The 15,175-nt window shown below is 37.9% G+C and overlaps 1 protein-coding gene across 4 annotated transcripts in view; it reads right to left on the reverse strand.

The window, feature by feature from the left end:
• acot7 (acyl-CoA thioesterase 7) overlaps positions 1–15,175 on the reverse strand; it is a 57,822-nt gene that overhangs the window by 15,130 nt on the left and 27,517 nt on the right. For all 4 annotated transcript variants that reach the window (XM_005733004.1, XM_005733003.1, XM_005733002.1 and 1 more), the window contains 2 exons: positions 9,444–9,560; positions 4,849–5,033 (listed from right to left, as the gene is read on the reverse strand). In XM_005733004.1, the coding sequence (XP_005733061.1) occupies positions 4,849–5,033; positions 9,444–9,560 (302 nt within the window). The remainder of the gene's footprint in view (positions 1–4,848; positions 5,034–9,443; positions 9,561–15,175) is intronic.

Consider the following 15,175-nt stretch of genomic DNA (forward strand, 5'->3'; position numbering starts at 1 on the left):
TATATATATATATATGCTGTCCCAAGAAGATGGAACGTCTCGGTTTGAATGGTCCGCAGTTAACGTCTCATGCTACCAGTGTGCTTTCTACATTTTATGTCCACAGAACAGACGATTTTAAAAGACTCTAGTTGTAGTTCTTTTTTATAGCCTTTACCTACTGAAAAAGATCAACAACTTCAGCAGAGACGGAGAAAAATGACAGAGGTATAGGTTTCCATAAACATGGAAGGTCTCTATGAAAGACAAATAGATTTAGTCAAGGTATTGTTATTATTATTTAGTTCTGAAAGCGCACACTTGGGTGTCTTTGTCATACATTTTAAAGACTTACAGCAGCCAGTCCATTTTATCAGAGTGCCTTAAAGTAACTCAATTTATGTAACAGTACATGCAGTCATTAGTCTTATTCTACTTGCATGCAGAAAAGTTTACTCATTTCAATCATTCCTGGCAAAATAATACACAGCCAGAATAAGTAAGAGAGAAACAAGTTTGTTTGTTTTATAAGGATTTTCAGTATTCCCTGATGAAAAGGGCTATGGGGTATTAGAAGACTAAAGGTATAAGAGGAAGCAAGTTTAGTATTTGGGGAAATGAAGCTTAATTAAATTTTATGCCAAGCCAAACAAGCTTTTTTTTTTTTTTTTTACTTCAGTGAAAAGGTTAAAAACAACAAGCATTGCACTGTTCATGGGTAACAAAATTACCCATCTCTAAAGGTCACATTAAGTTGTGGTCACGTACAGGAGTATTTTTAGCTGATACAGTGACTTTGAGGACTCTTGAAGTAGCAGTCTAAGTAACACCGAGTAATAACACAATCTGTCCCACTGTTGAGCATTGGTAGATAGCTTTTGTTATGTTTAGTCAGAGCCAGGGTGGCTGCTTCAAGGTTTCCACTCTTTGTGCCAAACTAACTGCTAACTGTCAGACACGTTTTGTGTAATCACACTTTCATGCTAGCTCAGAAGAAAAGGTTTTAATTCTCTGGAGGATCTTTAACACAGAGACAGTAAATACCACAGCTTACTATTTCTGGGAAATAGCTGATGATACTATTTTGTACCATGCAAAAGTCTTGAGCCAGTCCTTGTTTCTTTATGCTTTGCTAGGTAAACCTGGCAATAGGTGCAACGATTTACTGAAACAGGCAAATGTACATGTACATAAGGCAAAAATAGAGTTTGTACGATTCTAACAGGCTTGAAAGTCATTGTTTGGTATGACACCTATATTTCTATACAGCCTGAAAACAAGAGTTCTTTTAATTTTTTAAACTAGTCTACAGAAATAGTTCTCTAGTCTTCTCGAAGGACATTCTTATTTGGATGCTGTGTGTGTTGTAGACACTGTATATTGTATCTCCTCCAAAGACACTGATGACGACTGGACCCAAAAATTTCAGATTTATATTTTTCACTCAATAAGAACTGTTGCGACTGATTTTCAGTTGTTCTTTTAATTTTGCATACAGCCTTTTCTCCCTTAACAGGGGCTTCTTGACAGCCACCCTTTCACCGAGACCATTTTTGATGAGGCTTCACTGAACATTAGACATAGGCATCTTGCTCCTCTCCTATTTCCTTTGTTTTCCACTTTTGCAGTTTCCCCAGATTTTTTAAGGACACACAGCACACTAATGCTAATAATATTTGGGGAATTAGCTTGTTAGTGCCAAAATACTATTTTATCCCTCTCAAATGGTACAGGTCCCAAAGCTTTTGCAGTTCATCAACCCGACCATGTTCAAAAAGTGAACCTTTTTTTTTGCCTTCCGAAGGTCATGACAGTGTGACCTGACAGAAAATGACAATGAATCAAGATTTTTGCACAGATTTGACCTTTTAATGGCATGTGGTCCTAAGCTCGATCAGCTGTTTCAGTTTTCAATAAATTGCATGCTCGAAAAAATGTTTTGTCTCACTCCCATTTCTTCTTAATGCATGTTCAAGGTCTACTTGGAACCTTGTTAAGATCCTACCATGCAAAATATGAGTTTTTGCCATTTTTCAAGTGGTCTTAAACTTTTGATTGGGACTTTATAATCGTTAGTATTTTAGAGATACTGATTCAACAAAAGAACTGGAAACAAATGATGTGTTTTTGTGCCTAAAGATATCATTTAAAATAAAATATTTGCTATTTTGTTTGGTGTGTGTAGACAAAATGCTTTATTATGTCGATTATGACTGATTCACAGGTCAGTATTAAGTTACCAAAAAAAATAAAATTCCTCTAAAAACGGTCGGCCTACGTTTATTACTCAACACTATTTTAGAAATTACAAGTCTGGCTCTTTGGAAGCAGAATATAAAGAAATAAGGGGGGAATCAAGACTTTTGCACAAGACCTTTTATGTGGCCAAAATGTAAGGATGTGGAGGCCAAATACACAAAAACATTTCACTTCCACATCCTTCCATTTTGATTTGTTCTGCTCACAATCATCTGACTTACGATGCTTTTTTTGCTTTTTGATCTGTTTGTCTTTCCAACTCCCACAGTCCCATCTCTCCTGTTAGGGAAAATTTGGGTGTTAATTGGACTGACGTGTTGAACCTTATTTCCTGCACATGACGTTTCTCGTGTACACACCAAAGACCAACAATTATGAAAAGGTTTACTGCCATCAGTAGAGTCAGAATCAATCTCATCTCATGCTTATGCCCCCAGTAAATAGTCATAAAGCCAGAAATAGCACCGATCGAGCCTTGTCCTCCTCCTCTTGCTCATATAAATAAACATGCACGCATTTGTGCTCAATGATCTGTTCCATGGATGTGCACATTCACAGGCAATGCTCATTCTAACACATGCAGACCTGCACACAAAGGGCTCGTGTTTGTGTACATGCACTTTCTTCATAACTCATTCACACACGCGTTTCTCTTTTGCCCTGCCCTTGTTTATTTGACAAGCTACATCAGATCCCTGGCAGCCTAGGCTCCATTTAGATTTCCATTTATAGTGTTGAGGATGAATTATTAAAATCACCAGGAGATTTTTTAGCCTCTCTTTTGATAAAATTGAGGTCTGAATAGAAACTACAATGAGTGTAATAACTGCTACAATTCCCTCCTATTAAAACAAAAGCAATGAGCAGCTTACGTGAGGCAGAAAACCAGGTAATGAATGCATGGAGGGAGAGGCAGACAATGGGCAAACCAAATGCAGGTTTTGTGAAATGGAAATCAGGGGACTGACAGACACTTTTGAAAAGGCCAACCAAAGGCGACATGCATTTGATGAACACTTCTATCTGCAGGGGCATCATCAGAGAAGTCTTGAATAAATGTGCTGTGGTTTATAAAGGTTTATAAAGGCTAACACTGCACCTTCAACTGTGACCTGATGGTCAAATGAGTCACTGCTGCACTTGTGGCATGACAACACACCTATAACAATCCTTTTTCACGCTTCACTCTCAACCACAGCAGCTTTCTTCCTGCAAATTTCTTATTACACGCTCAAGGTACTTGAAACATGGAAGGACATAGTGTCATGCACTACTGTCTTGCAGGCGGGAGTTAAAATGCACTTTTGTAGAATACATGTGTTATTTTCAAAAATCAAAGATTTATTATTTCTATTTGTACTTATTATCATACTATTTGTTTTCTTCTTTGTTCTTCTGTTGCTAGTATTATTGCCTTTGGTTTTTTTTTTCCAGTATTCTACAAATACTTCTAGTTTAATTATAAGTTCTGGTGTAAACTCTATGAAATTTGTACAAGTGCACTTGAGGGAATAATGACCCTAACCCAAATTTGAAACTGCCCACCCATCTCATGTCATTGTTGCAAAGCTACAAAATCAAGAAAATGGAGTGCAGTACATCATTAATAACAACAACGACAACTCAAACAAAACATTAAGTAGAATTTGAATTGCTCAGTTACAAAATATGGAGTGAAAATCTTAATCACGACACTTAAAAATAATGTGAACCTTAACACAAACTGCATTGCTTTGTTTAGAATATGGTTTTAAAAGCTCCTCGCTTGTGTAAAATTGCAAAAAGATAGCTTCTCATTAATATTAATGACTTAAACAGATGGCGCATGAGCTCGGTGTTTGCATAAAAACAAGGTTTGGATCGTTATGTGTTGGAGAGCCTGAACAAACGGCAGGCATCTCTCTCCTGTCTGCAGGTAAGCATGCAGTCTTTGCTTGCTGGCAGTAAGTGCTGAGTCAGGCATACTCATCCCAGAGATACTCATCTCAGAGATCTTGTGGGAATAAGATCATTCAGCCCTGCTCACTGCTGAAGGATAATACCCAAACACTACGAGGATTTGAATGCTTTCTAAAGAGTCTGACATGTTGAATTCCTAAACAATGGGCAGTATCTTTGAGCTTTCCAAAAACCATGTCTGTGAAGACAGTCTTTAATATATCATCTTAAAAGTATTAGTATACTTTTTCATATTTGTCATTTTTTTCAGCTATCTGGAAAATTTTACAGTGGTTTTGGATCAAAGATCAGTCTGACCCAACTCAACATTTTCTATATATGAAGGCTCCATTGATCCAGTCTTGTAATGGCCCTTTTACATGTCACGATAAAGAAAAATTACTAATGGAAATGTTATCAGCAGTTAGAAGAGACCGAGCTAAAAATAACTAGCCTTTAAAAGATGATATCGCAGCAAAAATGCAATAAAATCCATGCCTTGATTATTTTCCATTAGAATACTGTAAAAAAACAGACTTGACTGTCAGTGTTTGTGAATGTAATTACTCTGTACTAAGGGATATGGATATAAAATAAAGTATAACATCACAAATTATGTATCAAGGTTTTAAAAGACAGGCAGACTTTAGAAGGAGATTGGACGATACCAACCTTAAGGGCAGGGACAGGCAGGGGCTTATTGTCCTTGTCCAGGGAGATGAAGGTGAAGAAAGCTGAGACAGCACGATATTTCCCCTTCTCTGCCTCCACCACTGAGGACGCGTCTACCAACACCTCAATCTCCATTGATTTGTTACTGACAAATGTGAGTCGTCCCGTCACCGTCACCACACACCCTTGGGAAGAAGAGGAAAAGGATATTGAGCACTCTGATTTTCAGTGTTTTAAAATAAAACCTAAATATGTTGCCATTTAGAGACATTTTCATTTTTTTGATCTTTACCATAACATTTTCTACTATTTCTCAGACATAGCAGTTATTTTAAGGCTTCACTTAGTCTTATAAAGGTGAAAAAAAGAAGTTGCACAAGGCATCAGGTTTTCACAAAAACACAGCATTCCAACCGCTACATCAAAAATAGTGAACAATGTAAGTAAACTCATACTAAATAGCTTTAATTACACTGAATATGATCTATATAATAAACTAGCAGAGGAAGATTTCAGCTCTGGTCTTGCAGTCTCTATCACATTGTTGCATCATGGACTTTTCGAGACAGGCCGGCGACCTCTGGCTAAAAGCTCACGCTGAAGTAATATTGAAGCTGCACTTTCTCAGATATCTAATCAACCAACTGTCTTTCACTCAAAAATGTGCTCTCTACCTTTTGTCACTGCAGCGAGGTGGGAAAAAAAGTCATCAAATAATATTACAGAGCATTGTTGATGTATTTCATTATTCTCTTTGATGTGCCTGTACTGTAATATTACTGCAGTTGCCATAGAGACAAGGAAAGAAGGTGTTACTCCTGCAGTCAGGAACAGATCGCAAGTATATGAGTGAGATCTTATAAAATAGTCAAAGTCCTAAATAATAAATGATGCACATAAAAAAAGGGGGGGAAAGGCTTTTATCAGTGTATGAGCTGCAAAGCACTCTGACACGATGACAACAATACAAGAATTCTATCAGAATTAGACTTGACTGTTGTTCAGTTACAGATCTCATATTCATGCAGGATACTCTGCAAAATTCATGGGTATGAGTTCGGTTTTCTTGACAAGTAAGCCTCTGTTGTCAAAAGATATGCTTATAGAGTCAATAATTAGGCTTTTTGCAGTAAACCCAGGTTTGTTACCTTAACCCATCCATCCATCCACCCTCTTATCCAATTCAGGATCACAGGGGCCTGGAGCATATCCCAGCTGTGACAGGTTGAGAGGCCATGTACACCCTAGATAGGCTGTCAGGCTATCACTTGGCTGACACCAAGAGACAGACAAGCATTCGCGCTCACATTCGAACCTAGGGCCAATTTAGAATAGCTAGTTACCCTAACATGAATGTCTTTGAAGTGTGAGAGGAGGCCCAGAGCGTGTGGAAAGAAAACACACACAGGAACAACGAGACTACATTTATAAAGCAGTTTTTAAGGCTTTAACAAACAAACTTTTTGTGTTTGTTTTGATTATGGTTTTCTGTGATGCAGCCTAGAACTGAAGTACTGAGGGTAAAAAGAAAAAAAATGGAGATGGCAAAGAAATGCAAAACTGCACACAGGTTCAGAGTAGGCACACATGAGACAATAACACAGTCAAAGTTTATGCCATGCAAAAAATGTCCAAAATCTTAAATTACAAACAACAAGAATTCTAATGATACACGGAGCTTAGCAAATTGATTATCACCACCAAATACAAGGTTTAAGCCACAGCTGCCTTAAATTAACAGTATTATTAATTACCAAAATCACTTTTAAGTTTCTGTAATGTTTAATCCAACAATATGCACAAGGTCTTTAATCAAGTTGAGAAAATTCAACTTTCTAGATTTTTATTTATGTTAAGATGACTATTACGCTATCATTATCACACATTCAGTAACCTTGGATGCTGAGATATTTAGGAAACGGCAACAAGGTGATCATGAAAATCCAGATGGGTAAAGAACTTTAAACAGATAATAACGTGCAGTAACTGCGGTGAGGTCTTTTCAGCATACCTGACAACCGAGACCACAAATTTAAAGCATTTCATTTCTCTCTTGTCGACTGACCTTTAGAGGATTTTTTTAATGCTCCCATGTGTCAAGTCTCATTTAAATAAACTATCTCTTACTAAGATTTATTAGGCTCAGTGAAACAACCTCTGCTCAGTGACATTACACAAAAATGAGGCTTGATGATGGGTGATTTTGAAGACCTTCAGATTAATGCAGAATGTAGCTCTTGACTTGTGCAGCATTGGAGGTCAGCCAACCAAAACAACTGGCAGAGTCCCATGTCTGAAGAGCTGACAAAGCTAATCTGCTTTGATGAAGGTACCCAGTCCATGTCCAGGCTCAGTGCTGTGTGCATGTAATGTAATACCACACAACAACAGATTTGTTATTTTAGCGGATGAAGATGGATGGATGGATGGAGTCTAGGCTTTTCTATTAGTCTTTTCACTGACTAACAAATAGCACTGAAGACAAAAACACATTTGAGTGTCTTTCCACGGGTCTTTTTTTTTTTTTCTTTAGCTAGACAGTACATGAAAATGTCGGGGTTTTAACAAATAATGCTTTCAATGAAAAGAAATGTACACTTAATAAACAAGAACAACATTGTGACCACTCACGATGACACACTGGTGCTTTTATTTTTTCTTCTGTATCACATTTTCACTCTCACCATCAGCGCTCCAGTTCCTGTCTCTGAAATGTCCTTTCATCCAACCTTTTGAAGTTTCATGCCTTTCTTCTCATTATTTGTATCTCTGGTTGTTTTGCTATAATGGATCACAGAAAAGACCCCTGCCTGAACCCTCCTATGGTACATTATTGACTAGTATATTATCACCAGTGCATCCTCATCAGTGCCTCAATATTTGAATTATTAAGTCTGCTTTTTTTTCCATAATTCTGGTGTTCTTTGTGTCTTCTGTGATTTTTCAAAGGTGGACCTCTGAGGCAGTTCAAATCAGCTCTTATCTATGGTGCTTAAAGTGAAAAGTCCACCGTCCTCTCAGGTATCACAACTAGGTAAATTTTTGTAATTTTTCTGCTGTATTACCACAATTAAAATTAAGCTATCCAGATGTCTGGCACTTAGTGACCAGGACCTTAACAAGACATTTGTTTGTTCCTTTATATATTTATGTGGCAAAGGTTGAAATGCTAGCACCAAACAGTTGGGAGCAATTCAACTGTCAAAAGAAACAGTAGCAAGATGAAAATGCATAAAAATAAAATGACAAAATAAATCCAGAGGTAGAGACGACAAAGCTAGTGGCTGTTTTTTAGGATCCTTTTTGTTTTGATACTTATTTCCATTATTTCCCTAAACTTAACTTTTTTTTTTGCCTGACCAGCTAGAGCAAAAATGAGAACTGTGGAAGTGACATAACCCCTAAGTCACAGTGGAGCCAGGGGAAATCATGTCAGCACTAACTGAACTGTGAGGACAGATGAAGGTAGCAAGTGGAGCAACTAGGGGCAGATGAAAGATGTGGTCATGGATCTCCACCACTCTGTGCTGTTCAGTTTTCTGGTCCTCACACCCCTGAAAGGAGGTTTTAAATGTTTTAAAGGTCCCAACTCCTTCACATCCTGCCACTCTGTCTGTATAGTTCAAACTGTTGGAAAAACAGTGAACTGAGCAAATGTTGCTGCATGAAAGTTGTATTTAAAAGCACATATACTGCACAGCTGACCTTGTACACTTATGCTAAGCTGTAAAACTATTAATTACTCAATGGGGTTGCAGAGATGTAGCTGATCTGTTGTTTTCAAATCATAACCTAACAATATGAACATTATGTTTAGTACATCAACAGATAACAGACACTGAAGATGCTCTTAGTAGCTCCCTTTAATTTAGATGCATTTTTGATTTGCCACATGTTGATGCCAGATGCCCCCCCGAACTGAACTGAGGAGGTTGCAGTTATACTGTATTGTCAGACATGTATCATACGTATGTCTGTTATGTGTGCCTTTTTTAGGAGACTATGTTCCTGCCTTCTTAGAATTGCTTTTATTATGACTGTCCCTGAAGGACTTTGGATAAGCGAGCTTATCCAGGAAGTCCTGGCAATAAATTCTGCACTCCAGTGTTCGACTGGACACATTTTCCAACTGAAATATCAAAGGCTACATGGATAAAGGTATTTAGAGGCTTAGAATTTGTTCATCTGAACCTTTCAGACTGTGAGGCGCTTACAGCAAATACAGTATAAATAGACAAAGTTTGGTAATGGAAAATAGTTAGGTCATTATTAACAGTGGTGTGTGTTTCCAGATGTAGTGGCAGCTCTACAAAACACAGTTGGCCTTGGATAGCAACCGTGTGACAGCTGTTAACGTTGGCTTAGTTGATTTAAAACAGCACCGCCAGAGGCTAAATTGAAAAACGCTTTAGAGTTTCCATTTTATCATCTCTGGTCAAAAGGCGAGAAAACGTTTTGCAGCATTCCTCTTGGTAAAGCAAATGGACAAGACAAAAAAAAAGCAATAATCACGCAGAAATATCTCCCTGCATCTCTGGATATTTGTAAGTATCAGAGATTTAAAAGTATGAGTGTATTCTCTGTGTTATCCTCACCTTTCTTGATCTTGCGATGGAAATTGATGGCATCCACTGAGGCAGTGACAATATTGGTATTGCAGTGACGAGCTGCCACAATGCCAGCGACCTCATCCATCAGCTTCATGGTCACACCTGTGTCAAACACACACACTTTTAATTTATTGCATGCAGTCCAGCCAAAAAAGAAGCTGCGTAGATAACCTTTTTGCACCACCCTAATCGAATTTTCTTACTCCACTGTGGCTCTCTTGAACAATAAGACACTAATGACACCACCCGTCCATCAGTTCTGTAGCGATGCTACATGTGAATATTAGCTAATGTGCTCCACTCTCTGCTCAAGCTACAAAATAGCTTTGTTGTTTGTGAGTAATAAAAATACATTTTCAGGGTCAAGAATGAAGCAAAACTGACCAACATGTGATTGTGAGCCTGTACAACCTGTAGCATCCAGCACTCTTTTCATCCCCAGTGAAACTTGACACTCGCTTGTCTTTAAATCGACAAAAGCTTTTAAAAGAAAATGTAGTCATCAAGCTGCCGCCAAGTTCGAGACACGGTTTCACTGAGAAGAGATTATTGGATGTGGAAGCTAATGGGATTCCTAATGCAATTAGAAAACTATCCACCTAAAGTTAAATGCCAAATAATGAACAAGTCTGCTTGCCATTTTCTCAACATTACCTTTTCTTTCAGACGCATTAGTCTAATGTGTATGAGCTGACTGTCTACCAGAAGTGTTTCCAGCCAGCTCACTGTAAGCTGAAAGATGTCATCAGGGCTCAATTAAATAAAAGCCATTATTAATTTTTAAGTTTCCCCCATGTTTGGTAATTCTTCAAATTACAGCTTGTTTATCCACTGTAAACAACATATAATGAAAAGACAAATTGAAAAAACACTTACAGACACTACACGGGTCATTTGTCTGCACCATTAAAACAGGATAAATGATATTACATTTTTATTTACATTTTAAATTAAAACAGGACAGAGTAACATTACCAAAACCTATTTTTATGTTAAATCTAAGTAACAATATTTTCTCAAATTAGTACATACAAATAGTTTACAGGCAGTAATTGTGCCATTTTTCCTTCATTGCAATGTTTGACTGTATACAATGACCACTGGTCCTGCACTGCTTTTTCTGAGGCACAGTGTGAGTCTAATAAAACGGGTATAGTAAAACTCACTACTGTATATATTCAGACAAACTGGCAAACTGTTTATACAGCCCTGCACATAATGAGTGTCCTAAGAAGCCTGAAGAGATTGAAGAGTGTAAAATTATTATTCCTGCACAAAACATCTGAACCGGTGTTGGCCAGGCAAGAAGCACAAAGTTAGGAAAAATTGCCGTCTGGCTAAGATCTAATTTCCAGTAAAACTGCAACGCGTCGTTGTTACTGTTACAGATCAAATAAACATTAATTAGTGAGCTACAGTCACGCTTCAGGCAGAGCCAGTAAGCCCTGCGTGTTTGAAACGCATACAGAGATAAATGTTTGTGTTTGCTGTGCGCAGTCAATGTGTTTAGCCCAATCTTGGTAAAAACAGGGTGCTTGTAAGTATCTGGAACACAACCTGCACAAAGACAAAGAGCTGTTTCTCAAGAAAATGAAAACATGTGGTCGTAACACATGTGAAGAAGACTTGGATAGATTGTTTGCCGCAGTTTGTTATTACAGTCGTTATCAATGACTGGGTACTCAGTCTCAGTCCTGCAGCTATTCCAAAGTGCAACAGTGAAGTCTGTTCTCTGTGAGAGATGAAACAACAAAAGCTCAATAGCCTCCTTTTAAAGTCAACAGGAAGGTGTGCATTTGATTAAGATGTAGACAGATTTAGTGAAAAGTATCACATTTCAAACAATTCAACAACAAAAAAGTTTACAGACCACCTTTTCACTTGCAAATAAATCTTGGAAATAGTCCGATGTACAAGAAAACAGTTTGAAATCAAAGTTTAGAGATTACACGAACAACACGCAACTTGGCAACTTGTGTCAAATGCAAAGGAAGCAGTTGTTAGTTGAGCTCTCGCAGAAAGCAAGTGTGTGGCTTAAAATGAACAGAAAAAAATAAAGAGGATGGCGTCTGCTTGTCTGTTCTGTTAAAGAGTGTGTGCACTCTGTGAAAGAGTGTGTGCACTCTTTCACATGTGCTTTTGTGCACCTACGCTCATTTGAAGACAGACGTACCCTCCGCTAGACACTCCGGTTGCCTCAGTCGTTCCCTCTGAGCTGCTTTTTGTATAGCTTGTGTTACAGCAAATCAATAAGTGTGCTTTCTGATTGCTGATTTGGCTCCCGAGGGTTCATACCATCTGCACTGTGTAGCTCTGTTTGTGACAGCCAAATGTGTGGGAGTACAAACAGAATGTACCGCTTCTCCAAAATGCAGCATTCACTGTAAAAAGTGGGCCCACTGAGTTGATTAAGAACTAAACACGCTATTACTGAGACATGCTCTTACCCCAAATCATGTTCAGAGAATAATGGTCATTTTATTTACCGTTCCAGTGTCTGCAAAATGACACTGTCCAGCTAAGTAGAACCATTACAGACTGTACTAGTTCATGACTTTCCAACAGGACGTTTTAAAATAGAAAATGGATTAGCGCTGACTCTGATGTGTGATTATTTGGTTCAACTCAAACCCAAAACAAAAAACGGCTGATCGATTAAGTATATTTGTCAAAAGTGTTCTCTGATTGAGGCTGATGATATGACTACATTTAAGGAAATGCTGTTGCCACACATAAATGGGACAATAGTATGTTAAGCTAAAAATTATGTCCTTAAATCTGTTGCAAAGTTGTTTTTAATTGGGGTTTTCTTTTTTTAAAGCAACTTTTTTTTTTTATCTTGTTTTGTGTTTTGCTTTGTTTTTGTTTTTTTTTCATTTCTGCTATGTTGTGAAAATTGATGGGATCTCACCTAAGATTGAAAATTTCCCCTGGGTACAAGGCACAGCAGGCTACTACAATTCAAAGCCTGTAGCGGTCGTGTCTGAGCATGTAACACTTAATGGAGATGGATCCTGACCTGAACAAGATGATAAAATTGAAAGTAAATGCTGCATTACATCAAAGTGGTAAACTTCCCGACTTTAGTTTGTTAGGATCCCCCTCTAACTGAAAGTTCCTCTCAGCTCATTCCATTTTATCTACCAACAAATTTAATCATTACCTTATAAAAAAAAATTCAAAAAGGGAGACAATAAAACATTTTCATAGTACTGTTTGCATGCAAAATAGGTCACATAATCACCCGGCTCTGCGGTTTTACTCCATCCTAACATTTATAACAACTTCTAGCTGTTGTTTTGGATTTCAGCTGCATTTATTTTTTCCGTCTCACAGCTCTGATCGATGTTTTTAAACAGAGGAAGCAGCTGTTTTCAGGAAAAATCCCCCACCCAGGACTAGACTACATGCGAAGTTAGTAACCAGCTCATTAACAGAGTAAAGCATTTAACAGCAAAAGGCCAGATATTTCACTGTTACAGAATCTGATCTGAAATATCAGTTTCTGTAAGTAGATATTAAAGATTCTACACATAGTAAGTAAACAGCTGTCCTTCCCTTTGCTACATTATGTGTTTTATCATTTAGGATTTTAGGAAGACTTTTTATTTAAAGGTCATTTCAGTTTTTGAATGATGAGCTTCTTAGTTATAATAATATTGATATTTGGCTTAGCAAAATCTTGCTTCCCTGACATAAACTGATAACCATCCAGGCATCGGGCTGTTTTTCAGCTGTTAATGAACAGGCAACATTTTATGTAAATCTTTTCCACTAAAGTTAAGGCATTTGGTAGTGAAAAGATAATTTATTGTATTATACATCAATCATACACTCAGATTTGTTACAAAGTTATTACAATTGAAGCTGAAATCTGGGAGTAGAATTTAAGGCAGCAATCTAACTGAGCCAGATAAGCAGTAAGTAGATAGTGCAGCTCCATTTTCTATATTAATGTCTTGTTTGTCGTCATTTCAAACAACAAAGTATCTGAGTCGGAAGCAGCCATGCGTCAACAGATAAACCCAGAGACTTCTGGCGGCTAAGAATAACTACAAGCACTTTTTCGCTAAAAGTTTAATGACCTTGCTGAGAGGCAATTATGACGAATCGTCAACATTATCTACATTTTTAAAATTCGTTAAGTTTACGTTTGTTTTTTTCCACAACATATGCTTGTCAAATTACAGGAAAATGCTTTAGCACTTCCCAGACTAGTTCATTAGCATTACTCATCAGCAGCAGTAAAGTTATAGGCTGTATTTACTTCAGAGCGCTGCTATTAAATGAAGTTGTTGTTGGGGAAAAGCAGTGCGTGCCAGTGTGTATAAAGAACATGGGGGACGCTAGGACCCCAGTTGTTTTATTAAAAAGCTGACCAGAGCTACAAAAAAACCAAAAAATTTTGTAACGTGGACAGGACATGATGGATAGAATAGAATAGAAAGCATTAAATACAGAAAACATTAAATATATAATAAAAACATGTTTTATACACATAAAATCAATAAGATATAACTTCTTTCATATAGCCCTTTACTTTTTCATCTGCATCCTACTACATGCCACGTGTCGCCTATTTAAAGTGCTTACTTACTGTGTATAGTTCCTTATTAATCTAACATTTAAGCACATAAGCGGCTGTGTAACATGTGCATGAAATATGCAACTTTTAGTGTACATGAACTACATGAAAACGTACATAGGAGGAACATCATGGACAATGCATTATTGACACTTAAAGGTTCACTTCTGTCTGGCAGACATTTTTTGTACTAATTGAAATAAATTTTAAAAGCTAATTTTAAAAAAGCTAAACTGCAATTTTGGTAAATGCAGTGTCTTATTTACTGTCCACAGAAGAGACAACAGTCAAAATCAGGTAACTGCTGACAACTCATTTTAGCTGCACATATTCCACATTTCTTGAACCCAAATAAATGCTTGCATATCATTTATTTCTTCCAAGATCAGCTTGGATTCCCGAACTACCAAGTGCAACAAAACCCTATGACTACAGTGTTGTGCCACATCAAGTTAAAGACTGCACTGTCCTTGGGGACCAAAGATGCTTGTCTTGATTAATCACTACCGTCAGAGGAACTGCTAATGCAACTCCTGCACAAATCTCTCTGTACAGTCAATGTAAAAGGTTAAAGTGAGGCTCAATGTGAGACTGCAAAAGAGGACATGCAAGGCCAAGTCAGCCCTGGGCCTGGCGTTACACATTCACAGAATGACATGGCACACTATGACTCTCCCTTTGCCGTAGGGTGGGAACACAGAAGGCGGGAGGGGGAGGGGCAGCGTGTGTGTGAAGAGGAAAGACAGCTCACTCCAATGGGGAAAAAAGGGCAATTAGCAACCAAGTCCGTAGTGCAGCCCAGTTTGCCACGGGGCAGAATACCTCAGTGATTAGATTCCTTGTGACGATTTTCCCAAATCTTCACGGACAATGCTCTCCATAGGCAACAGGCACAATGAGAACAATGAAGGAAGTCTTCCAGGCAGCTCTTGTTGCCCATCAACTCTCTGTACTAACTTCAAGCACTTTTAATTAGAACCAGCTCCGCACATTACGCAAGGCACCCATGGATGAAAGGCAGAGACATGTGAGACCAAAGGATATCGACAGCAAAGCATGAGAGACCTCAGCCTCTCTTATGCGTTCTCTCATGGCCTCCTATACTCACCCCTTCGATAACTGCGTCTTTATT

This window comes from Pundamilia nyererei, unplaced genomic scaffold, assembly GCF_000239375.1.
Source record: "Pundamilia nyererei isolate P.nyererei 1_Seehausen unplaced genomic scaffold, PunNye1.0 scaffold00049, whole genome shotgun sequence".
NCBI lineage: Eukaryota > Metazoa > Chordata > Actinopteri > Cichliformes > Cichlidae > Pundamilia > Pundamilia nyererei.